The sequence below is a fragment of the Solea solea genome, chromosome 1 (genome assembly GCF_958295425.1).
Source record: "Solea solea chromosome 1, fSolSol10.1, whole genome shotgun sequence".
Lineage (NCBI taxonomy): Eukaryota > Metazoa > Chordata > Actinopteri > Pleuronectiformes > Soleidae > Solea > Solea solea.
The window spans coordinates 13,796,601-13,821,071 of record NC_081134.1 but is presented as its reverse complement, the minus strand read 5'-3'; the positions used below and the strand labels follow the sequence as shown (position 1 = coordinate 13,821,071).

The window sequence follows — 24,471 nt, the reverse complement described above, 5'->3', positions numbered from 1 at the left end:
CTTTTTTTTATAATTGAGGATGCAGTATTTGTTGACCTGTTTGCTTATAAAGTGAAAAATATGATTTTTTTGCCTAATTTTATGGGATGCAAACCTCAATCGGACTCAACTAATGTGCTTATTATTACATAATATTATTAACATTATTGTGATTTATTAGTACATTACACCTGACTTGGACACATGTTTTATTTCATTCTGTTAATCCCGAATTTTATTTAGTTTTAGAACGAGGGTGACTTCATGCTGTAAGGACTGTGGCACTGGACTCATCTCTTTTGTGTATCTAAAATTTGTTTATCTCTGCCATGCATGTCAATATAAATCCACATTACGTGATAATTTTATTCATCTTTTTTTTTAAATTTCATTATATGATATAGGTTTTTACTTACTCTAACAAACCTGCAGGAATGACCTCATCTAAACGCTGCACTGATCTTAGTCACAGACCAACACAGACAGTGTAACTGAAACAGTGTCACCAGCAAATGTGAACTGATCAGAAACATAATTAAAACAACATCACGTAAAAAATCGGTCCCTTACTTTTTGACGTGATGCTTCTCTCAGTCAGACCAACAGTCAAGGACGGCCAAAAACATGACTGTTTTTACAGGGTGCTTGTCCTTTTTCCCAAATAAGTAATCCAGACTTAATCCATAATCCCGATTTTTTTCAAAACATGTTTTCAAGACCTTGACTTCATGTCGTTTCATACTTGCATGCCTACCTTTTTGTTGAGATTGTACCTGTTGTGTTCAGAAGAAAAACTTCATTTTAATAAAAGCATGAATTAATGTAATGGTATGAATGAATGAACGCAGAATTCACAGTTAATTATGTTTTACTGACGATCACAAATCCCAAAAGCGCATCAATTTCACAAAATTGTACAATGAGCTAAACTTTGTTTCCAAAAAATTCGATACTTTTTTAAGACTTTCAAGCACCCTGTTTTTACCATAAAGTGGATGTACTGTTGTGGCTGATCAACAGTCACAAAGCCAATGAAATAACAGAACGTTCAAAAATATGTTTAAAATGACATAATACGTGGTTAAGATTTGATTTCTTTTACACACTGCTTTACCACAGCATTAAAATTAGATTGGTTACCTGATTTATTGCTGTGGCTGACTGGTGTAAATCATAAGGTCTGTTTTTAGTGTGCTTTCTCTTCTTCATTTTATTTATATGATATGCTTGATTGTATAATATTATTTTGTTTTGTTTGCTACAAAATTGTTGTAGACGCCCCGTAACCCCTATTTTTATTGTACACCTTAACATTTTTATTCAAGTAGCCTGCACACATCTTATCATTTACTACATATTTCATTTTGAACATTTGGTACTACGTCACATGTGACTTCAGAGAGCACAAATAATCAGAATCAGGGGTGTTGCAGTGGGACAGGCAAAGCAGGCGGCTGCCAGTGGCCCTGACCTGAGAGAGGCCCCTGAGAGCAACTAAATGTCACAGCAATGACAGTCTTCTGAAAACTCCCTTTGAATTGATAACTGGCTATATGTACAAGAGACCCCTGAAAACCCCCTAAAGATGCCACTATAGTGTGCTTCGTTATTTCAGAATGGCAATTTATGAACCATGAAGGGCACTTGTACTTCACAGAGTCAAAAAGAAGAAAAAAAGGCAATAAATACCTTTTTCCCAGACATGAAATCCAAGTAATGTCAAGATATTTGGGTTTTAATATTTAAGTTGGCCATAAGAAGATGAAGGTTTGGCACCTGGCCTGAGCATGCAGGAAGCGGGACGTTCACCCATTCACTTGCTGTTGATTCCCCAGACTTTGTTCTGGTGCATTCTGACATGAATTCACTCAGGTATTAACAGATATTATGCTAAGAATCTGGCAGGAGAAAGCCCATCATCACGACTTCTGGGGATTAAGTTCACATAGAATAGAATGCCCTCCGGACAATCTCCAGAGTTCAGTGCATGCCTGAAAATACAGCTAACATTAGTTCATCATAGCGCCACCAGGTTACTTTTCAAAATGTGTCATTAACAGAACAAGCTATTATAATTTAGTTTCACTTGTTTTTGCTATAAATGGTCTTATGATAAGACTGCAGATTGTAACGGAGGTAGAGGACAGTCATTCTTTTTCATTTACACCATGAGCTTTCACTTCAAAAATCAAAAATGGACACTCTGGCTGGTTTGTTTATTCAGTATGCTGTAAAAACATGGCGGCTACCGCAAAAGCAAGGCCATCGTACATATGAAGGCTTGGGGTGCTTTCATATCTGTATTTTGTTCCGATTCAGGGAGTAATATGTTGCGAGCAACTGAAGGCTAGACGGAGAAAGCAATGCCACATATCTGATGATGATAAGAAACTGTATCCAGACACCTCCTATTAGAAGACGTGTTCTGGAGGCATTAAATGATCTATACCCCGGACAGTTTGTATTTCAAAGACGCATCATAAGCAGCTTTTATAAGCGTGCAGCTCGAACTCTGTTTACCAAAGTTGTTTCTGGCTGTGGCGCTGTTGCAACAGCGCTGTTGGTCGTACCGGTTCCCTAGGTAAATGCAGCTGAGTTGTAAATTGTGTGCAAACGCAGCGTTTCCCATGGAGCACCCCCGGTTTTGGGACAACAAGCTAGGTGTTAGGTGTAGCCCTATCATCCAAACTATTACACACTGAATCTTTATTATTAATAATAATAATAATAATAATAATAATAATAATAATAACAATAATAACAGTTATACTCAGATTTAATTTAGAAAACCAAACATGGAGAGAACCTGCATTTAAAGTCATTTTACAAAACCATGGAATACAAGAGGTCACTGGATGTTTTTAGGGATAATCTTAGACCCACAACTTAAATTTGGTAAACACACAAAAAAAAATCACCTATAACCAGACACACCCTCATCCCTATATAACCAAGCCTTTAAAAATAATGGATACAAAGGCCCATCTGTTGGCTTCACTGACAATTACTGAAAATGTATAACTTAATTAACTTTGAATCATCTTTGGTTTCCAAATGTTCAGTATTGTACAACAAAGGTTCAGTGCTGGCTAAGAGCAAAACAGAGCTGTACCCATTCAGTGTTTGATGTACATTAGGTTTAGTTGACTTGTAAGTTGTGCTTGAGTGTATTATCAAGTAGTAGTTTTAGCAAGACTATCCTATTTTATTGTACTGATTATGTATCATATTTATCATTTGACAACTGTTATCGTGTGTAATGTAGTTAAGCGTGTAGTTGTTATGTATATATGCATTTTAATTTGAATGTGTTATGTCATGTTAGCATGTAATTCTATGTTTTAGTGTAGTTTTAACGCATTTGATCATGTGTATGTTATTATACCGTTCATGTAAAAGCCCAACTAGGGACAAGAGTTGCAAACAGCTATAAACTCTAATTTTGCAGCGTTAAAGAGTTCATTTAACACTGTGTCCGAGTGTACTTGGTCCTTATCAGAATTGATGTTAAAATTAACTCTTTTGGGTATTCTACTCAATCTGTTGTTACAATATCTCTTAAAGAGTCATTGACCTTTGACACTGCATATTTAACACGTACTGTGTATGTACAGCACATCCGTTGCATTATTTGTATTGGAACTATGTTAACTGTATTGTCCCTATTTAAATAAAATTCTATTCTATTCTAATAATAAATAAATAAACAAACCTTTATTTTTGATTAAAGATGGCAAACATTGACAAGAGATTTTTACGCATGTGTTATTGAAATCACATAAATATTAAGTAATAGGCATAAACTCGTGAATATAATAATGAACATAGTGTTCCAGTTACAAAACTAATTTCCCAGTTGTGAAACCTTGAGATGTGTGATTTGACTGGCACCGTGACAGTTTATTTTGCATAGTTATTGTGAATGTTTATTACTTATTATTATATTCAAAATAAAATTCCCCTCATATGCAGTGTGGTGTCACCAGGCACGCATACACACAAATATCAGAATCCGTTTATTATCCCGAAGGAAATTGTAAATAAAATATGTTTCTGATTAATTTCTATGATTGTTTTTTTTTTTTTATCACCAAGTCAAGACAATTTGGTTAGTCCCTGTGAATGACTGTGCTCAATTATTTAAAAGCCCTGAAACTGTTGTGAAGTATGAGGCAATGAGCGTTTTTCCCCCTGTGAGGATGATAACCAGGTGGCCATGTTGTGAGTTCAGAGTCGACATTATAGCGTTTGTGGGCAGGTGTGTTACCTGTGGCTCCTCCAGGAAGGAAGCAGCTCTCTCCTGCTGCTGCTGCTACAGCTGAACGACGCGCACAATGATGAAACACACGACGGAGCAGGTCGTGAAGTAGCCTATCCGCCTCGCACGGACTCACTATTTGTGTTTGTTTGTTTATTTGTTTGTTTGTTGACGAGCTTTCGGGGCTGCCCTCGCTTTTGTTCCAGGTGGCGGACGCGCGGAAGTGCCCCCCTGACAATAAAAGAGGTGCGTCTTGTTTCCACTCCAGCGGACTGACTGCGCACGGCGTTCACCGCCGCCGGGGCTGAGGGGCGCTGACGCATTGTGGAGTCGACAGGGGGGAGTCGCACTGCAAAGCCCGGCTTCGCAACACAACGGAGGCATCTCTCGGCGGAAGCGCGATGGCCGTGGTGCAGCTCGACACGGAGGACCACCAACCGGAGAACGGCTTCGTGTCCCCCGACACCACGTCGCCGGGGCTGCTGACACGCATCGACGGCGCCGTGCTGCCGTTTCTCGGGGGCTTTGGGAAGTACCAGAAACAGCTGATCGTGCTGACATGGATCCCGGCGTTATTCATCGGATTCAGCCAGTTCTCTGACAATTTCCTCCTCGCCCAGCCGAACAGCACATGCGTCCAGCCTTTGGCCAACAATGCGACTAATAATCGGACCGCGGGGTTCTCCTCGCTGCTGTCGGACAGCTCACGGAACGGCAGCGCGCGGGCAGCTCACGTTTATGCCAACGGGAGTCACGGTGGCTACAATGACAGCAGTGGCAGCAGCAGTGGCAGCAGCAGCACCAGCAGCACGCAGTGTAACTGCAGCGAGTGGACGTTCGAGCTGCACACGGGACTGGTGCAGAACGTGGTTACCAAGGTGAGGATGGGCATCCTTTATCTCGTCTCTCTGTGGCACACTATCTCCTCCATTCCTCCATGATTGATTCACTCAAGTGAAACAGTGCAATTGTGGCCCTTATCAACAACACTCTTTTAAAAGGACACCTTTCAGGCAGCATCACACACTCCAGGGTCAGTGTGTAAGCCAGGGTTACTGCTCTTCCCATTGTTTTATCCAATCAATTCATCATTGGGTTCAATACATGTAAGCAAATAGTGCCAAACGTCAATCAGTGACTACAGATATGCAGAATTATTGTTATTTACTTGAAGGAACACAGGGATTCATCCATGTTATGTCATGAAATGTCAAGAAGATGGTTAAAAAAAACGAAATATATTCATTTTACTGTCAGGGGAGCAAAGAAAGCCAAGCATATATTTCAGACAAAAATGTTACCACGTCGAACACTCCCCCTGATGAATCTGTCGTCAAAGTAGCTGGCAAGTCATTTCAGTAGTAAGCAAATATATTGAGTCAACTGTCAGAGGAGCAAAGAAACCAGAGGCCATTAGTATTTAACAGGCAGGAATCACAGAAATGGTTTTAATTTAATTATAAAAGAAACGCCCACATCTATGATCAAAGCAGATGACGAGTAATTTAACAGCTGATTATTTGTCGATTGATTCATAAAATGGCAGAAAAACATTCATAAATGTCTTGCATTGTCCACAAACTAAATATATTCAGTTTTCCTGTCAGAGAATCACATTCAATAGGCTGAAAAGACAATTATTAACACTCATAAGGAGTAATCATTCATCCCAATTGCTGGCGATTGATTTAGCGGTCTGCTATTAATTGATTAGCTGTTGCTCCTCCGAATACCAACTGTGCTTAAATCACGTTCCCTTGACAGCTTCTTGAAAGTAGCCATGGCTGTGCCTCCACTGTTGCATCTGCTGCATGTATTTCCAGCTCTGAGTCATTTCATCACTGAGCCAGGACTTGGCTCAACATCGGACCTGTATAAATCTATCAGCAATGTAAATGGGAGATTCCGGTTCTTCCATTCCAGCTCTCGCCAGGGCTGACACAAAGTGTGACCTATGGCAGAGAGAAGTGCAACACGCATTGGCACTTAAGGCAAAACCTGCTGACGGGGCCTGTGTGTTGTAATGCACACAACAGACACGGTGCCTTTTCTTTTTTTTTTGATTTGGAGCAAAGGCCATTTGTGCACCCTTAAGAATAACACACAACCTCATCCCTGGACAAACATCACCTGCCATATCAGTGCCACAACCAAACAGCAGCGTGACACTCCCAGGAGTTGCCTTTGCCTCCGACGCCACAGCGTTCCAAAATAGCTGAAGAGTCGGAAGCACAAGAGCTCCATAGTTGGTGTTCCTGCTGGAGGAAGAAGGCTCACTGCGATGGAGATTTTATCGTTGTTTAGTTTTGGTTTTGGTTTGGAAAAAGCGTGATAAACAATGTGTGAGCGAAATCTTCACAGAGCTTGAGGAACAGGGAGAGCAGCATTGTTGAGTTTTTATCATTAAGAGTCAAAATCTTGACAGACTTCAAGCCATTTTTAAAAAGGCTTATTGGGAAGAGTGCGACGTGAAGTTGGGCTTTGTAGTTTCCCAGTGCAACGGCTGAGGTCGTCGGACCCCAAGCTTTACGTCCACTGTGATGCCAACAGCCTCGTCCTTTTTTTTTTTTTAATCATTGTTAATGGACTAATTTGAAAGAAGCAACTAAAATGCAGCTGTTGCTTTTCAATTTTTCAAAAAGTATGAGCTCGGGAACAGTTCTTTTTAGTCTGGATTTCATTTTGTGTCCATTGGGTGATTTGGTAGGTGGGGTTGCACATTTTATTCCAAATATTCAAAACATGCAGCTGAAAATGTAGTCATACTCTGGGGGAAATCAATCAAGTGGGCGTTTATTATCACAAATGAACCAAAAAAAATGTATTGAGGCTTGTTTTATAACGACTTCAGCTCTAAAACACTGTTGTGACCTGTAGATACAAACCTCTCTGTTGCCTTTGCACACATAATGAGAATGTCATGTTGACACTACCACCATAGCAGACCAGTGACGGGGTAGAAGTGTGTCGCAGTGCTCGTCTTCCCCTGACCATTGCAGGCCACATTCTGACAAGGTCACCGTCGGGGAGGGATTGAGTCGGGTGACACGCGGACGAGTCTCCAAATGGAGCCAAAAGTGAAACAGAACTGACCCTGACCTCACAATTGTCCCTCCTGGCAACCCGTCACCTCGCTGTCCTTATTTTCCAGCACAGACACCGGGATGACACTTGCAGCAGGAAGCGATGACGTGGCATTTCGTCCTGTGTTTGAATTGCATAGGCATAACTCCACATGACTGGGCTCAGCGATCTGTGACACTCGACCCCTGAAAAGCGGAGCAAAGGCTCGACACCGATGAAATGTGCCAGCAAGTACTACTCGGTTAACCGCCCCGTGATATCAAATGTGGTTGACATGTAAATAAATGTAGGTGTCGGCCACTTTTTAGGTTTTTACCGAATCAGTAGCGCAGGAATGCATCTGTGCTCAGTCATTTGTCTGCAGTCACAGAGACGACGGCCTTGATGGAGGCGGCAGAGGTTGAGGTGCTGGTGAAGGATCCAAAGTGGTGAATGTGGAGACTCAGCCTAATTGAGTCAAAGCTCTCCTCAGGGTCCATCTTAATTGGACTGAGCCTGAGAAATGAGAATGTATCATTACTCCGAGACGGATAGTCTCTCTGCAACTTAACCCTGAGCTCCCATTCAGATGTGGAGCAGCTGTACATGCTCTCTAAGACAGTGGACTGAGAGTGTCTTCACAGCGAAGATGAACCTCTCTATTGATCCCCCTTTTTGTAAGTTGGCTTCTCGCGTATTAATCAGCGGCACGTGGCATTCAGGGACTGATAATGATTTTTGTGTCTGAAACTGAATTTAGGACTTTTAGTAATACTCCGCTGCTGGACACGGCCCAAACGACAACACCGTCATGCATTTAAGATGCAGTCAATCTGTAACATGCTTTCTGCTTAGTTTTCAGTCAGTAACTCCCCTTTAAAAGGATGAAGTCTTTCAAATTCTAGGGAGCATTCTAACATCTCAACTCACTTATTCAGACTAGCCTACCCCACACGACCACCTCATCCATGTTTTTCTCTATTTTGCATTTTTAAACTCCATCTACTGTGTTGAATTTGTCCGTTTCATCTTCTTATATAAGATGTAAAGTAAAGTGTTTAGAAAGGCGCTTACAAATCCAGGTCTATTATCGTTATTATTATGTTTTCTGCATTGAAATGATGAGACATGCCTATATTTTGTCGACATGCGTACGCACATTAAATCCAAAGAAACGTTTTTAATTTTTTCCCTTTTATTGTATGTAGATGTCACTATAATCATAATCGCAATTCAAAACTCGCTCTCTGGTTGATCTTCCCTCTGTGCCAATTTAAAAAAAACTGCAATTCAATACATGAATGTTAAAAACATCTTTTGATTCTCATCCTTACATTACATCTTGTTTTAAACCTATAACACGGTAAAGACGGAATTAAAGCTGGACTTAAAAAGGTGTATCGCGGATTAAATCGCGATGTGTCAGAAAGAATTCTAATGGATCACGACTGCTCATTGCCGCTAAAAAGCTAAAGCTTTCCCCACATGGTGTGAAAAAAACACACCAGGGAATCAAACAATTCCCATGATCCCATGCTGCTACCTAACTAGGTCTTTTGTTCTGGTTTTGACTAAGAGAACCCTAGCGGCACAAAATGACACACTGTGCGTGTAAATGATTGTTTTATCGCATACATCGTTGTTGATTCATTTCGTTTTGTTTGTTGTCGAGCTGAAAGTCGACAGTCAGTCCAAAGATGAACAACCGCCAACTCTTTACATAATGATGAAGAGATTTCTTCCTGTTGTCTTATGTTTGAATCTTACATTTTGGCCAATTGTGTCATTATTCTCTACAAAATAATGTGTAGTTCTGCAGCAAAATACTTGGTCATAGCATGAAACGAATCATTTCTTGCCCAGGTTGACCCCAAACATAGCGCTAAGTGACACAGTCTTTTTTTTTTTATTATTATTATTGGTTTTATGGTGCTATAAGGATATGATCCCAGGGTGTGTTAACCTCACGACAGTTTGTATTTCATGTGAAATGATGGCGACGCTTCTCTTCAACCACATTTAAAGGCGGATAAAACACCATCACGTTGATGCATCTGTAGAAATGTAAATGAGTCACGTTTTAACGCGAGCTCGCGCGTATCTGTGCTTTGCAGAACTGCGCGTCGATCGTAGCAACTGGGTTGGAGCACTGTATGGATGTGATATGCGCGGCATGTTGAAAAGCACATCAGTAGGGACACCCAGACCCCAGCATGAGTATCTGGTGGTTACACGCCCATAGATATGAAAGATGATACTGTAGTTGACCGCCACGCAGGCCTCATCTCTGCTCTGTCCCCCTTTTCGCTGTTTACCCAGCTGGCCCGGCTCCTTCCACAGACTCCAGATCAGTGTGGGACACTTTTGAAACAGTCTCAGCTGTTGAAAGGCGATGACCCCACTGCAGATACCCAGTCAGCACACAATGACAGCCACTCACAGCGTCAGCTGGGAAGACAGACGCTTGTGCAACTGAAAGATAAAACCCGAGTTGAGGCTCCTTGTGTGTGTGTGTGTGTGACAAGAGTGTGTGCGGCACATCTGATAAGTACTGTTTTGTAACGGGGAGGAACGGGCGTTACGGGGCGCCTGACCCTTGGCCCTGCTTTGAATTTGTTTTTGTGGATAGTGCGATGGAATTTGTTGTCGGCGGGGTCGTCTCTTTGGCGACCGCGACGTGTCACCGTGTTCCTCAACTGTCAACAAACGCAGGCGATGAATAATAGATTGACAGGAAAGGGGTTTATTGTTGTTTCACTGTCGCTGATGGTTGCCTGGAAAATGTAACTTTACAATCACACTATTGTCGCTCCTCTGGTGTGTTGTGTTGTGCCTGAATGCCACAGTAATGAGTAATTTGTCACATTAACATAATACAAAATATGCTTCCAGGGAAAATGTCACTTCAGGCTACGTCTTCATTTCCTTGACTTCTTTTTAAGCTGAGATAGAATATGTACGCTATAGATTTCTATTCCTTTTTTGTCTCAGCCACCACATTACAGGATTGCATCCCTTTAGTGAGGCAGTGTTGCTCAAACTTGCACTTGGAAGCAGTAAGAGTCAGATAACCACGGTGATGGTCTGTTGCTAGGCAGTAACTATGCAGCAGTGTCTCCGTGTTTTTTTTTTTTTTGTGTGTGTTTTTTTTCCCCCCTACCCTCTCCTCACAACTGCTTTTAAGCATTTCCCTCTCTGCGGCTTCCTGCCATGCCATGTTTCCCTCTCCTCTTTGCATTACTCCCTAGCTCGGCTGTATGTTCTCTTTCTACATTGTATAATCTCAATTCCTGCCTCCTCCTGGGCTTTCCTTTGTCTCCCTCCCCTTCCTCCCCCCTCCCTTTGAACCACCCCACCGCTCTCTAGTTCATCGAGTGCAGAAATGTGCAGCTGCAGCTGAGAGTGTCTTCATCTGAGCTAATGAGACTCGCCCCGCGTGTAGTCCGATTTGGCGGCCGGTCATTTGAGCGAGGTGGACAGACACCCTGGGGACTTTAAGTGACTTCCTCACGGCCCCTCATTGTTCTGTATTTTCTGCCTAATAGATTTATATGCGTTTAACTGAACTCCATCTCACACTGGCTCCTATTCATTTCTCCCAAATTAGCAAGACAATAGCAAGGGAGCAACTGGCAGAAATTACAAGCTGCATTTGACTCTGAGGTTTCTTTTGTTCTGCTATAACTGAGAATCTGTCTATTTTCTTTTTTTTTTAAACACTCATGATAATAGTAGAGTATTAGCCTGGAGAGAGAGAGACCCGGTAAATAATGCATACAAGTTGGGGGGCAAATGAGGCACGCTAATGATACTGTAGCACTGACGACCTTTCATTCTCTTGCTCTCTCGGTCACACATTTTCAGCGGCACCCAGCCCCTGTGAGACGCCGCTGCTCGGTCTGTGCCGTGTGACTTGAGAATGCTGATACAGTGCGACGGTATTGGTCAGCTGTCTGCGCTCGAACTGCAGCTGCCTTTTTCTGTATAGTCACCAAAATATTATCCATGTGAGTAGCACTGGAACCTGTGTAACTGCAGACTCAGAGTTTAATTTCCATTTGTCATGGCCCTCGAGGAGGGAAGCTACTTTTTTTTTTTTTAGCACATTTAGTTTTGCTGTGATTGTGCAATGCGAACTTGTTTGCTTCCCTTTGTCTTTTTCCTCTGCTGACATCAATACTGAAACCATGAATGAGTGGCATGCTGGGATCATGTGATTGTCCCGGTGGCCCTGGGTAATCCTGGAGCGTTCCATTTTGGACGAGTCACTAAAGTGGAGGTTACAGCAGGTTAGAGAAATGGAGGAACAAACTAGACTGACGCTGTATTAAATATATATGAGTTTACTTGGCATAGTGAAAAGATGTGGTGAGGCCGCCTCCCTAATGCACCTGCTATGACCACCAAACCAATACTTGCTCTGTCCTGTTGGGAGGCACGAGTTGAATATTGCTTGTTGGAAGCAATTTTGTATCTAAATGATCATTCTTGCATTAGAATATTGAGACAATAAATCAACATTTTTATCAAAATCGCAATAAAGCCTCCTGTAATTTTCAAATCACAGGAGGTGCAATATTTCCTAAAGCCAACATGTGTAAAATGACCATCCTTCCAGTCATCTTCTACCACTTTATGGGGTGTGCTGCGCCAATTTCAGCTGACATAGACAAACAACCATCCATGCTCACAATCACACCCATGGTCATTTTAGTGTGTCCAGTTTACCTAATTGCATGTTTTTGGACTGTGGGAGGAAAACCCACGCACACACGGGGGAGAACATGCAAACCATGCAGAGAGACCCCGGGTCATGAGTGCTGTGTGAAGATGACCATTTCAGATTAAATATTGTCCTACAATCGCCATCCCTCCGATGTCGCAATAGTCAAAATAAACGGCAATTAGACGTTCATTCGAAATCGAGCCATTCTGTTTTGATGGTGTCAAATGACACGTTTTGATTGTCACAATGATCACACAGTCAATATTGAGCTGAAACCCGCAAGCACAGGCTCCGTCCCCACCTCGCAACATCAACAGCACCTGCTTGGATCATGTCCGTAATCATGTCCGATTGTTTGTCAAAGTTGTTTCTCGGTCCCGCAGCAAGTGCACATACCCCCACCGGTCTTTACGTTTGCCGCTGCTCCTCTGTGCAAGTGCGAGTTTTACAAGGTCTGTTTGTCACAACTTGTCTCGGCGTTCTCAGTTCATGCAGAAGGAATTACTCACTGCATTGTTTACACTCGGCGAGCCCTTAGAGTTTCAGTCGGCGAGTAAACTTGGCCTGTAGCTTAGCATCTTTGTGGACTGTAGAGAGTGAGAGACTCAATAATAAAATAGGTCCCCTTTCAGACCTGATTTCAAGAAACGAGTGCGATTAATGGAGATGACTTGATTCTTGCTGTGGTTTTGCAGATCATTTTGTATGTGGCGTCACAAGTTAGAAGTTATCTTTAAACCTGAGGACATTAACAAGTGCATACATTTACGAGGAAGTCACCAACTATTGTTGATGTTGCTTGATATTTGCATGGATAAGGGGCTCTTTGTTGCGGAAGACCATGATCGATCAAACAATGATTGAAAGGGACAAAAATGATTCAATCAAAAAACATTATAGTATAATGAATGTCAAACTTGCTTGTCACTAATGTCTGCGTTTTCTTCATGTGCCTCGACAGTGGAGTCTGGTGTGCGACTCAGCGTGGAAAGTCCACATCGCAAAGTTCTCTCTGTTGGTTGGATCAATATTTGGGTACCTGGTGTTCGGAATCCTCGCAGACTGGTAAAATATTCAACAAAATGCAGTCACACTCATACTGAATGTCACATACAGTATGTACAATAAAAATGATATATTGAAGTGCCCGTAATCCTTTTTCTACCATTTTTCTTAGGTTTGGCCGCCACCCAGTGCTGATCATATCAGTGCTGTTCATGCTGGTGTTTGGTCTGACTGTGGCCTTCTCTGTCAACCTCCCCATGTTCAGCACTCTGCGTTTCTTTGAGGGCTTCTGCCTCGCGGGGATCACGCTCTCGCTCTACGTCCTCAGTAAGTCTGTAGCTCCCAACCCGACTCCCGCCCCCTGTGGTACATTGATAAATCATGATTTCAAAGCTGCAGTGTGTCACTTCTAGCGATTTTTGTTGTCACTTGGTCTCCATGAACAGAAATGACATAACGGCACTACTGCAGCCGTACTGAGGGAGCTTCTGTGGGTATACAGTAGCAACGCAGGGGCAAGTGGGGAAAAAGAAGTGTTGTATCTAACCTGTTTACAGCTCTTTCACATTACTGGCACAATTTTACCGTTGCCTTTGGCTCTCTTGACATAAAAGGAGTCACTTCCTGTGTGCTGTGTGGGAATGTTGCCGGGCAACATGAGAATTAAACACTATACTCTACTGAGAAGTACACAGAGTTGTGGGAATATGCGCTACACCTTTTAATACATTCAAATAAGTAATCTTTGTACATGAATTTGTGTCTTTTCCCCCCCTTCATGAAATCTGGCATCTGTCCATTCACTATACCTGTGTCGATTGTTGGCCTCATTTGAGCCGTTTGAAAGCTACTTGTTGCTTTGACTCACTTGTGTAAGTGTTTCCTGGATTCAGTGTTTGCACTAAAGTAGGCTGTAGGTCAAACAGGTTTGTTTGAGAGGCTGCGTCGAGGAAATGGAGCCGCTCTCATTTCACTGGGAGTTCAAAGCTGTAAGAGGCGTTGTTGTTGTTGTTATTGTTTTAATATGTCAGTATCACTGATTTGTATTGTGACCAAAAATGACATTGGAAATTACTACACATTTCATACTTTTAAATTAAAACTTTATATAGCGCTTTTCCAGTCTTGATGACCGATTGTTGGGATAAATAATAATATCAGAGAAAGTGGCAATCTTCTTCACTATTTACTGTTCATTGAGGTGCAGCAGCACGTCTTTTATTTAGATAATGAATGATGGTCTCACTAACTTCACTCACCACGCGGAGATGAATCCTCACTCTTGATGTGACCTTCTCTTGCGCAAGCAGATGCTTTGATAGCCTCCTGATAATTGGTGCTGCAGCCGATGCACATTATGGTCTTGGCAATGCATTTTTTTTTAAAAGCCTCTTCGTCCAACATTAATTGACCAGTTTAGAGGGAGGTTGCTGGAGTGAATGGAAGGGAAGAGGGGAAGGAGGAAACAAGGAGGGTGTAAGGTGATGAAGGAAGGAGTCTTCAGCATCCCGGTCTATATTAGGCTGTTTTATTAGCGGGATAAAAGGAGAAGGGTGGGGCAGATGGAGGGGAAAAAGCCTGCAGTTGGACCGGGCAGTATGCCTCTTTTATCATATTTAAATGAAATTGGCAGGAGCGTCCATTGCTTTCACAATAGCTTACAGTTTAGTGTTCAATAAATCAACCCTTGTGGTTGGAATCCAATGGGAGGTGAAGTGATTTTTTACAACATTACCCTGTATGACTTCCATACTGTCACAGCTATTTATTTATTTTAAATATATGCCGCGCTTAACAAATATTCATTAGCCGTACCCGTCATGAAAACGAGAAAACGTACATATATTAGAAATCTTTCAAAAACTTGTTTCAAACTAAAAGTGTCATTGTTATTTATTTGGCAAAAGACAAACTGAATTCACCCTTTTTATGCACAGATTTGGGCCGGTTCGCTGGGTTTGAACGAATCAAACACAACAACTCATTTTTCTGTTCGGGATTCAAGTTATTAACTATAATTTGAAACCTGAATCAAGAAATAATACTGTGCTTTACTATTTCTTCTGTTTTTTTTGTGTATAAAACAGTAAATTTGCTAGTTCATGGAAAATATCAGTTTGGTTAAAGAGCTTCTACATACTGGTGCGTTAACCATTACATTAATGATTTTGATCATTACTACTGCTGCTAATTTATAGGGCAGCGGTGGCTCCGGGCGGTGGTCTAATACATTTACTAAGCACTGCACAAGAAGAACTGTCAACGGTTACTACACGATGATGGTAGAATTAAATTAAATTAAATGGTATAGCAATATTTAAATGTAACAGCTGAGCTGTTTGACTATCCTTAATAATGCAAATGCATATATTTATATTCATGTGAGAGCAGAGCTACAATGTAGCAGGGCTGCATTCCGAGTAAATGACTGAATATCTTCAGCGAGAGTAAAGGGTTTTAATTATCGCTCATATATCCTCCTCCTCCTCCTCCTCCTCCTTACTTTCAACTAACACGTCCTCTGCCCTGCTCCGCCGTTCTCTACCCACTTCCTCATTTGAATCCTCTGCCTTTTGCCTTTCATGTGAAATTAAACCGCAGAGTGAGCCGCGTGATCGCGCACAACGGACAGCGTTATTGCTCTCTTGCTTTTATTCTAACGTGAGATCACCTCCTGTATGTATGTGCGGTGTTAATGTCACACTGTAGAACTCCACACGACACGCTTAGAGTTTCTGCAGTCAAAAATAGCGGTCGCCAAGCTTGTCTTGCAGCCCCCGCGGTACCATGATAGTGTGGAGTTTGGGTAAATAACTTGTATCGAACAGCAAACACAGGATCCTCGCAGCTTGCGGCTTTAGTTTGGACTTTTCAAGTTGGACCTTGACACGTTATCCAATCGATAGGATAAGGACTAGTTTTTTTTTGTATTCAGTTGCTCATGAAATAATGAAACGTATTCACTCATTACGCTGCTTTGTGTCCTCATGGCTGTTTGCAATTGATCGTTCAGCGCCTGTTTTAGCACCGTGAAGGAAACTCGGCTTGCAGCAGGGCTCAGCCGGAGTGACGTTTCCTTTAGCTTTGCATATTTGTGCCCCGGTCACATGATATTTACCCTGTAGCTATTCTGTATTGACAAAACTCCAAAGGAGTAGGTCCAAGAGGAGAAGGTGGAGGAGGAGGAGGAGGAGCGCAGGCAGAGAATCAATGTGAAATTGTATTTCTGGTGCGGTTATTTAATGCCATTTAAGCAGATGATGGGAGTTCAGCAAACGTTTCAGTGTACTACCGAGGGCTCGACACTGTGCGTCGGTCATGTGACGTCCACGTACATGTAACGTAATAAAACACATGATCCTCTTTTGTGGCTCGCTTTGTTTGACTCTGCTTACAAAGGGAAGTTGAAGCCAAATCCCAGCTTTGGCTATGCTTGCTCTAGAGACGTTGCACTAATCCTCCTTTCTCATCGGTTTGCGAGCGATTCATGCCCCTTCAAGCCCAGGGCCGGTGTGTGTGTCATCATTTTGTTTTGAAAATAGCAATATGAGCATTCAGACGTTCTGTTTGGAGTGGCTGACAGCTTTATTATATATTGTAAATTTTGTAATTAGCACCCAGTACCCCCCCCCCCCCCACCCACATTGATCCATGTAGGCATCAATCAGAGGGAGCTGTGAGGATATAGATGAGCCTCTTTGTAGGAGTGTGAAGCGTTTTCGTTCCACCAGGAAAGGGCTTTTTGGACCGGCGCCCAGTGCAGTGGTGTGACATGGCTGATATGATATGACACTTACTCAGCTCCTGACGTTAACTGCCAACACACTGAGACAGAGCAGAGAATTGCTGGCGGGTTTGTTTTAGACGGTGGGAGGGAAATGGGACCAGCGAGTTCAGCGAGGAGGAAAACAATAGCCCGTACAGCTGCAGAGGAACATGGAAACTGCAAAAAGGGGGGAATATAGAAAGTGAGACTTTTTTGAAGAGTGTCAGACTAGTGGATCGTCTTTTGCATGATGACTGATTTGCTCGCAGGTTGGTGTGGTTGTAATGTTTTTTTTTTGCTGACGAGATGTCATCGACACGATCCAAGTCACACTGGTTATGAGTAATAAATAACAAACATGTCTGATGTTCATCATTGAGACTTGGGTCATGTGATAGGGAATGTGCGAAATGAGGGTGTGCTGATAAGGAAGTTTTGTTTTATCATGAAAGTGAAGTTATATCGCGTATTTATTTATCTGTTAGATCCAAGGTCCATGTAATCACTGCTAGGACCACTTTTTGAAGATTGCAAACTATTGTGATAATTTGGGTTCAACATAACATGCCTGACTGTTTCGCTGCCGTTTAGCTGTAACACCTTTTTATTTTGAATAGATTAACCAGGCAATTCCAATAGAACAACTGCGTTGTAGGCATGTTTTTTAATAAATGGCAATCCTATAAAAACCTTCTCTGATGTTAGGGCTGCAACTAATGACTATTTTCATAACTGGTTCATCTGTTCAATGTCTTGTTTTGTCCTCAAAACAAAAACACGGAGCAAAGACACCGAAAAACCAGAAAAACTGTTTAAATTCTCCAAAATAGTTGATTAATTTAGTAGTCCATTAATAATTGATTAATCAAGTAATTGTTTCAACCAGTTCTCTTGTAATGACTGGTCTATTGAGTGCAATCTCATGTTTCCTTTGTTTTTGAAGTCCGTTATCTGACGATCTCTCAGTTTGTGGCCAGTCTCTGCGGCAGTGAGACACCGCCTCGAAGGCTAATGCATCTCCACGGTTTGTTGGATCCAGAGAAGTAAACTGGCGGAACAGCAAAGCCCATAGCTATAGCAAGTCATGTGACTCAACGCTGCCATTTATATTGTGGGGGTTCCGTCGGTGAGCGTCCATCTAGCGCTTTTAGCATCACGGCGTCGAGCAAGCCAGCAAAAAGCCCACCTCACGGTGTCTGTGCTACTGCCCCCATACACAAGCCCTCGCTGCAACTCGCTGAGTCATGCTCGTTGGCTGCACCGAGTGTTTGTGTGAGAATTTTAGTGATCAGCTTGAGGCGAGGTGATTGTGTAGCGGGGCAGTGGGCCAGAGCTTGCTCTCTGTTTATACACAGGCCGTATCATGCCCTCGCATCTGTTGTTGTTTTTTTTTTTACCCCAGGACGGATCCATTTCTACACCGAATATCAGTGTGACACAAGGTTATTAGGCTGACAAAAGCACGCATTGCATAACACGCTGAAATTGAAGGTTAAAGTGCGGCTTCTTGCCAGTGAGCATACTGTCGGTGTGTGTGCATGTCCTCCATCTTGTGCCTTCTAATTTAGTGAAAGCAGCCGCTAAATAGTCTTTAAAAAAAGCAGGAAAATTACACGTGACGTTCAACTCTTAAAGTGCTTCCTCAATTTCCATGTCTGACGAGGAGGTGGCATGTCTTTACATGACAGGGGTGTGTGTGTGTGTGTGTGGGTGGGTGGGTGGGATGAAGCCAGAGAGAGAAAGGGAAAGACAACAGGCAGAGCACATGATTCTGTTGAGTCACGCATCATAAAGAGCGTCATGACTTTTCTGTGGGTGACCTTTGACACACATGCTCATGATTGCTCTGTGTGTGTGTGTGTGTGATGATCTAGAGCAATGTTACCGACATTTTTAAAGATAAATGACATTGTTGACGAGAGCAAATTTGTGCTATTATGTATTTTACTAGAGCTGCAACTCACGATTGTTTTCATAATCGATTAATCTGTCGATTATTTTCTCGATTAATCGTTAAAAAAACCCCATAAAATACCTTAAAATGTTGATCGGTGTTCGTCAAACCTGGAAATGATGAAGTTCTCAAATGTCTTGTTTTGTCCAGAAACCAAAATAATTAACTTTGAAGATTTATTTGTTATCCAGAGCAAAGAAATGAAGAAAATACTCACATTGAAGAAGCTTAAACAATCGGAAATCTTGTTTTAATCATGAAAAAAAGCTTCAAACCGTTTAATCAATTGTAGTAGTTGTAGTTGTCGATTTAATTTAGTAATCGATTAATCGTTTCTATATTAGCTCTATATTTTACCAGACTATTCAGCTGTCACTTCTAGTATCATTTTGAATAAGTAAACCAGACATTGCCAAGAGAGGTAAATAAATTCGTCCTCTATCAGTCTCGGAGGGGGAATTTCCTCCTCTACTAGAAACCTTCCTAGAATTAGGAGCAGCAGGCAGCCACAGAGCAGCACCCAGGGAGCAATGGGGGTTGGGTACCTTGTCGGGACTTGAACCGACAACCGTCCAAGTTCCCTTTCCACTTGGAAAGCCCTACTTGGCCGCCGGGCTGCCCTGTGTTTGCTGAATTAGTCACGGCTTTGTTTCGTGCACGTTATTTCATTATTTAATAATGAACTAGCCAGAGATCAGGGCAATCCCCGCAATGCCTTCAGATGGTGAGCTGCGTTAAATGCTCATCCAATTAATTGAATTGTTCAAAACTATTGTCCGAGAGTGTGAATTTGTCTTGTTATCGTTCGTTTGGCAACACTCGTCTGTTAATAAGCGCCACAAAATGCCGATAATGAGACCACATCCTGCACTAGAATGACCTCGTTTTCCAAGCTGAGGTAATTCTGTGGTTCGGAGTTACACAAATATACACAACATGCATTATTTATACAAGGACTGTTAAGAGTTTTTTTAAATTATTATTAGTGTTATTTCGTTTTTCATGAATAGCTTCATTTAAATGTACTTCAATGAAATGAATTCATTTTTATATACCTAGTATGTATTCTCTTCTGTTTTAATTGTTTTTATTTATTATTTAAAAGATGGTGAATGTTAAAGGGGGTGAGAGGGGACTTTTTGTTGTTGTGTATGATTGTAAATTTACTCAAGGACCTGACTGCAAACACTGGACTGTTTATCAGGAACACGGGGGAAGGAATGTGGTATTGTGGCAACATTAATAAATTCTATTAAATAAAGTCTATTGCAAAAGTCTATTGCAACAGTATTTGCTCTGATCATGTGACGCTTTTGGAACAAATCCAATCAAGCAAAGCACAGACTGTTTCTGAGTGCACAGGCCCTCTGGCACAGCATGAGATACACAACGTTTTTTTTTTTTTTTTTTACATCTACACTTAAAAATAAACACTCATTTCATATAGGAGATGAGACAAATGTGCACTGATAAAATAATGCAACACTGTTGACTGGTCATAAATGATTGGATTTGCCGTATATCTCAGTACCAGTGTTCAATTGTGTATCAGTGTGTAAGTTAAGTAACGACAAAGCAGAGGAATCACATGTGGCCATGTGACGACACATCACCTCTCATCTGACATGTTATGTATATGGGTTTGTTTCTGTATGTACAGGATGATCCTTGATCATTGTTTGACTGTAACGTGGGGAGTACCAAAATACTACGGTTACTGAACCAAAGTAAATATTCTAGGTATCTGTGCTTCACTTATGAATATGACTTGTTTTGCTGACTCTGTACTTTCACTCCTGACATTTGAACACAAATACTCTGCCTATACCCTCTGTACACTCCTTACATTTCTAAAAACAGGCTCTGTAGGAATTGTAGTCGCAACCCAGTTGTCAATAGATATAGGATTGAAGTTTTGTTGAAGGTTAAAGCTAACCCCTTTTTTTGCTTATTTTAACCATAAACGGGTCAGAAAATGTCCTGTGAGCAAGTGCTTTTGCCAATATCTGGCAGTTATTTACACTTTACTGCATGTTAAAATAGTGTATTAACAATTTAAAATGAAGAAAAACTAAAAGTTGTATTGAGAAAAAATACTGTAGTTGTTCACAAACACCAGGTTTTGTGTGTTAAATTTGAAATGTGAACATTATAAAGCATATTTTATTGTCTCAATGTGCAAAAACAGTGTTTTCCCAACTCTCTCCTCTGGTGACACAGAGGCCAATTCGCCGGCTTGCTGCAACAGCGCGAGTGAAATTACCGTACTAACCCCACGTTGTTTTCGTCGTGCAACTTCTCAGCTTTCAGAAACTGTTGGAATTTTGCCGATAGCACAAACCGTCGCGTGATTACAGTAACGCAGAGTGCGCTTGGGCAAACGTGTCGTCTGTGATACGCTCGGTGTTAAATACTGAATCAATATTTGGACTTCTGACTTCTGCACTTCTGTGTACTTTTGCTACTCCTGCTCACGACAGCTCTGTGGGATTTTATGTGTACATTGATTCCTTTGTGTCGCCGTCGGGTTCCCGTTTGTCGGTACAATCTGGAGCTGACGGCAGAATTAGTTTGCCGATCTCCTCTCGTGTTTGCCACTGATGGATATCATTCAGTCTGTCCTCAGCTGAGTAACGTGCCAGATCTGGACTCTGAAGAGAGAAAGCTTTTCATTTCCTTCCATGTGGCTATGCCTCCCGGTTACAGCAACCAGGCCTGCCTCACTCACACTCTCGCCACTGCAGAGATGTTGTGCTGCAATCGCACTGACCCGACTATGGCAACGCTTTATGCATTCTGAATGTCAAGGATGGCTCTGAAAGGGAGGGAGGGTTCGACTTAGACTCTACTGTCTACACGGTGCGAATGCTTTTCAGCTGAAGAGTGGCGTTTTCCACGATCCACGCATTGAACTGTTCTCATCCTTCCCCTTCTGGCTGTCTGCTGATTAATAGGTTAAGGTGCAGACTGAGTTGTTTTTTTTTGTCCCTCTAAGCAGGGTTAAAGTTCCCTTTTTTGTGCAGCGTTTGCATGTTTGGTTGCCTGACAGACTTCCTCCCGTGACACACATTAGACTTACAGTACTTGACTTCCTACGTGTGTTTTTTTCCCTTTTCTCTTTCCTTATTTCATGATCTAATTGATTTTTTTTCTCCATGTTTTTGACGAGTGTAAAAGACTGCATGACATAACCTGCAGCTATCTCACGCTGCAAATACCAGAGTGAAGTCCAGTTACCGGCCAAATCAGGACACTCGACCTTTGCACTTTCTTTTGATGAAAGAAATGAATGCTGTGTCTTATGTGACACAGATGGTTCCAGTGTGTTAGGGAAACAAAAAAAAGACTTCCCATAGTTCCCATAGAAGGAATAGCTTGGTTTTTGTGCTGCTCTTTGTCTATGTGGGAGGAAGCAGGGTGAAGTGGTAGAAACGCTATCAAAAAAGAAGAAGAAGAAGAAGAAAGACCTCTCCTGGCTGTGGTTCACTTGATTGATGATTGATGGAAGTTTTGCTCACAAAGGTCAAAGGAAAGTGTGGCTCGTTGGGGCTTGTTGACATTCTTTCCAGCGCCTGATAAGAGACTAATCAATGACCTTATTCCTCATGAATTGGCCTCTTTTATTGCTCGGTAGATGTGGAAATACCTCAGAATTACTAAATACATAGGACACCCAATACAATAAACTTCTACTGCTGAAGCACATCTGCAAACTTTTTTGGTTGTAACGAGGGGTTATTTGAGTTCCTGCTGGAAGTGAATGTTGCCTTTTTCGACTTGTTTTTCAAACCAGTCAATTCTTCTCTGACCTCTGGCATCAACAAGGCATCTTTAGCCCAGAGAACACTGTTTACTGGATATTTTAAAACCCCCAGTGCGTGTGTGTGTGTAAATCTAAAATACTGATGCTCAGTTTGAACGTCAGCAGGTCATATCGACCTCCATTGTCCACATACCTCGGTGCGTTGAGTTGCGGCCATGTGATTTGCTGATTTGTTATTTTGCAGGTGTACCTAATAAAGTGACCAGTCAGTTGATGTGGTCTGAGACTGCTTTATTAATCCACTTTGCTCATATTGCACTCATTTGTTGACCGTTTTGTCAAAATGTGGTAAAAACAGGTTTAGAGTCTGGTCAAGGTCTTTCTCGGGTTAATTTTTTTGTGGTGTGGAATAGAGCTGCAACTAACAATTATTTTCTCGATTAATCGATTCATCGTTTGGTCCATGAAATGATGATGTTCTCAAATGTCTTGTTTTGTCCACAAACCAAAATGATTAACTTTTAATGATTTCTGTGTTATCCAGAGCAAAGAAATGTAGAAAATATTCACATTTAAGAAGATTGGAAATCGTGTTTTAATTATGAAAAAAGCTTAAAACCGATTATCGATTATCAAAATAGTTGTCGATTAATAATCTAATCTAGCTCTAGTGTGGAATAATGCAAATCTTAAAGAGGCACAAAATGTGATGAAGAATAATATGAAAGCTTAACAGAGGATGTTTTTTTGTCTGTCATTATACTTTATTGTCCTGTCACACTGCCCTAAAACTCACTGTAAACAACCCTAAAATTCACTGTCAACAAAGCACAGCTTCTTTTGCTCATTTGTACCCAGAAGGATCTGGATTAGTACACTGTAGAATCATCAGAACACAAACTTGGAAATCAATGCTAGAGAAGAGCCTTTCATTTCCTGTCGTTAACCTGACAAAAGCCTTTGTTTCTTGTCCGCTGGAGTAAGTCTCTTCATGCTTCGTCGGGACAGATTCTTGGTTGATTCTGGACCTCAAGCGAAAAGTGTCCTCATCTCACAACCACTTTAATTAACGTGGGATAAACAAGGCTACGCTTACGCCCGCACTGTTTGACTTACTTTATGGGATTGCCGTTTGCTCCCGAGGATTCAATTCACATTTCGATCCAGTCGACGACCGAGGTTCGTTTGGTCCTAATCAGGGAAATGCTACTCGCTGACAGTGCTGCACTGGCCCGTCAATCAGAAGTGGTACCACAAAAACTAATTAGCAGTTCAGCACATCCCTGAATTGATCCATCGTTATCCATCTGTGACTACAGCTTTAAGGGCGGAGAGGTTTAACAGTGTATCGATAAAAGAGCAGCAGCAGCGATGGTGCATCTACCAAGTCGGGTTTGGATGAGCTTCATACTGTCCACCCACATGAAGATGAGCCAAACCTGTAAGGCAAGGGATCATATGAATGTCACAGATTTCAAAATAAAAGCATTTGTGTTGATATGGAGTGGTGTGTGTATATATAGTTTACACTAAAAATGTCATGCTGCAAAATTAATCTTAACTAAAAAAAAAAAGAAACATCCAGAACGCCAATATGACTTGATATTACGCGGTGGGCCCGCATGTGGCCCACAGACCTCCTCCAACCATTAAATACTCCATCCCATAATGTACAGTCCTAAGATGTGGCAGTCAAAGCGAAGATGCACAATGTGATAAACCGGGTCGGTTAAAATAAAACAAAACCTCCTTAAAACCCTTCACCATTTATGGTTTATTAGTGTTGTTAACATTCATGCTGTTTGAATATATACACAGGTGCCATCCAGGGCCACTTTTAGTCCCCATTCAGAGTTGGTATCAACATCCTTCTTTACAAATCTGATCTCGGAGCCTTAAGTTTGCATCCTGGATGTGTCTGCTGTGACCCTATAGACGCATACACTGGTCTGTGAGA

General features: G+C 41.7%; 1 protein-coding gene across 1 annotated transcript in view; it reads left to right on the top strand.

Annotated features, from left to right (window-relative positions):
* Positions 1 to 3,861: 3,861 nt before the first annotated feature.
* The window catches only part of LOC131462944 (solute carrier family 22 member 23-like), a 39,305-nt gene continuing 18,695 nt past the window's right edge, over positions 3,862 to 24,471 (top strand). The window contains exons 1-3 of the mRNA XM_058634530.1: positions 3,862 to 5,115; positions 12,988 to 13,091; positions 13,204 to 13,358. Of these exons, the coding sequence (XP_058490513.1) occupies positions 4,639 to 5,115; positions 12,988 to 13,091; positions 13,204 to 13,358 (736 nt within the window). The 5' untranslated portion in view covers positions 3,862 to 4,638. The remainder of the gene's footprint in view (positions 5,116 to 12,987; positions 13,092 to 13,203; positions 13,359 to 24,471) is intronic.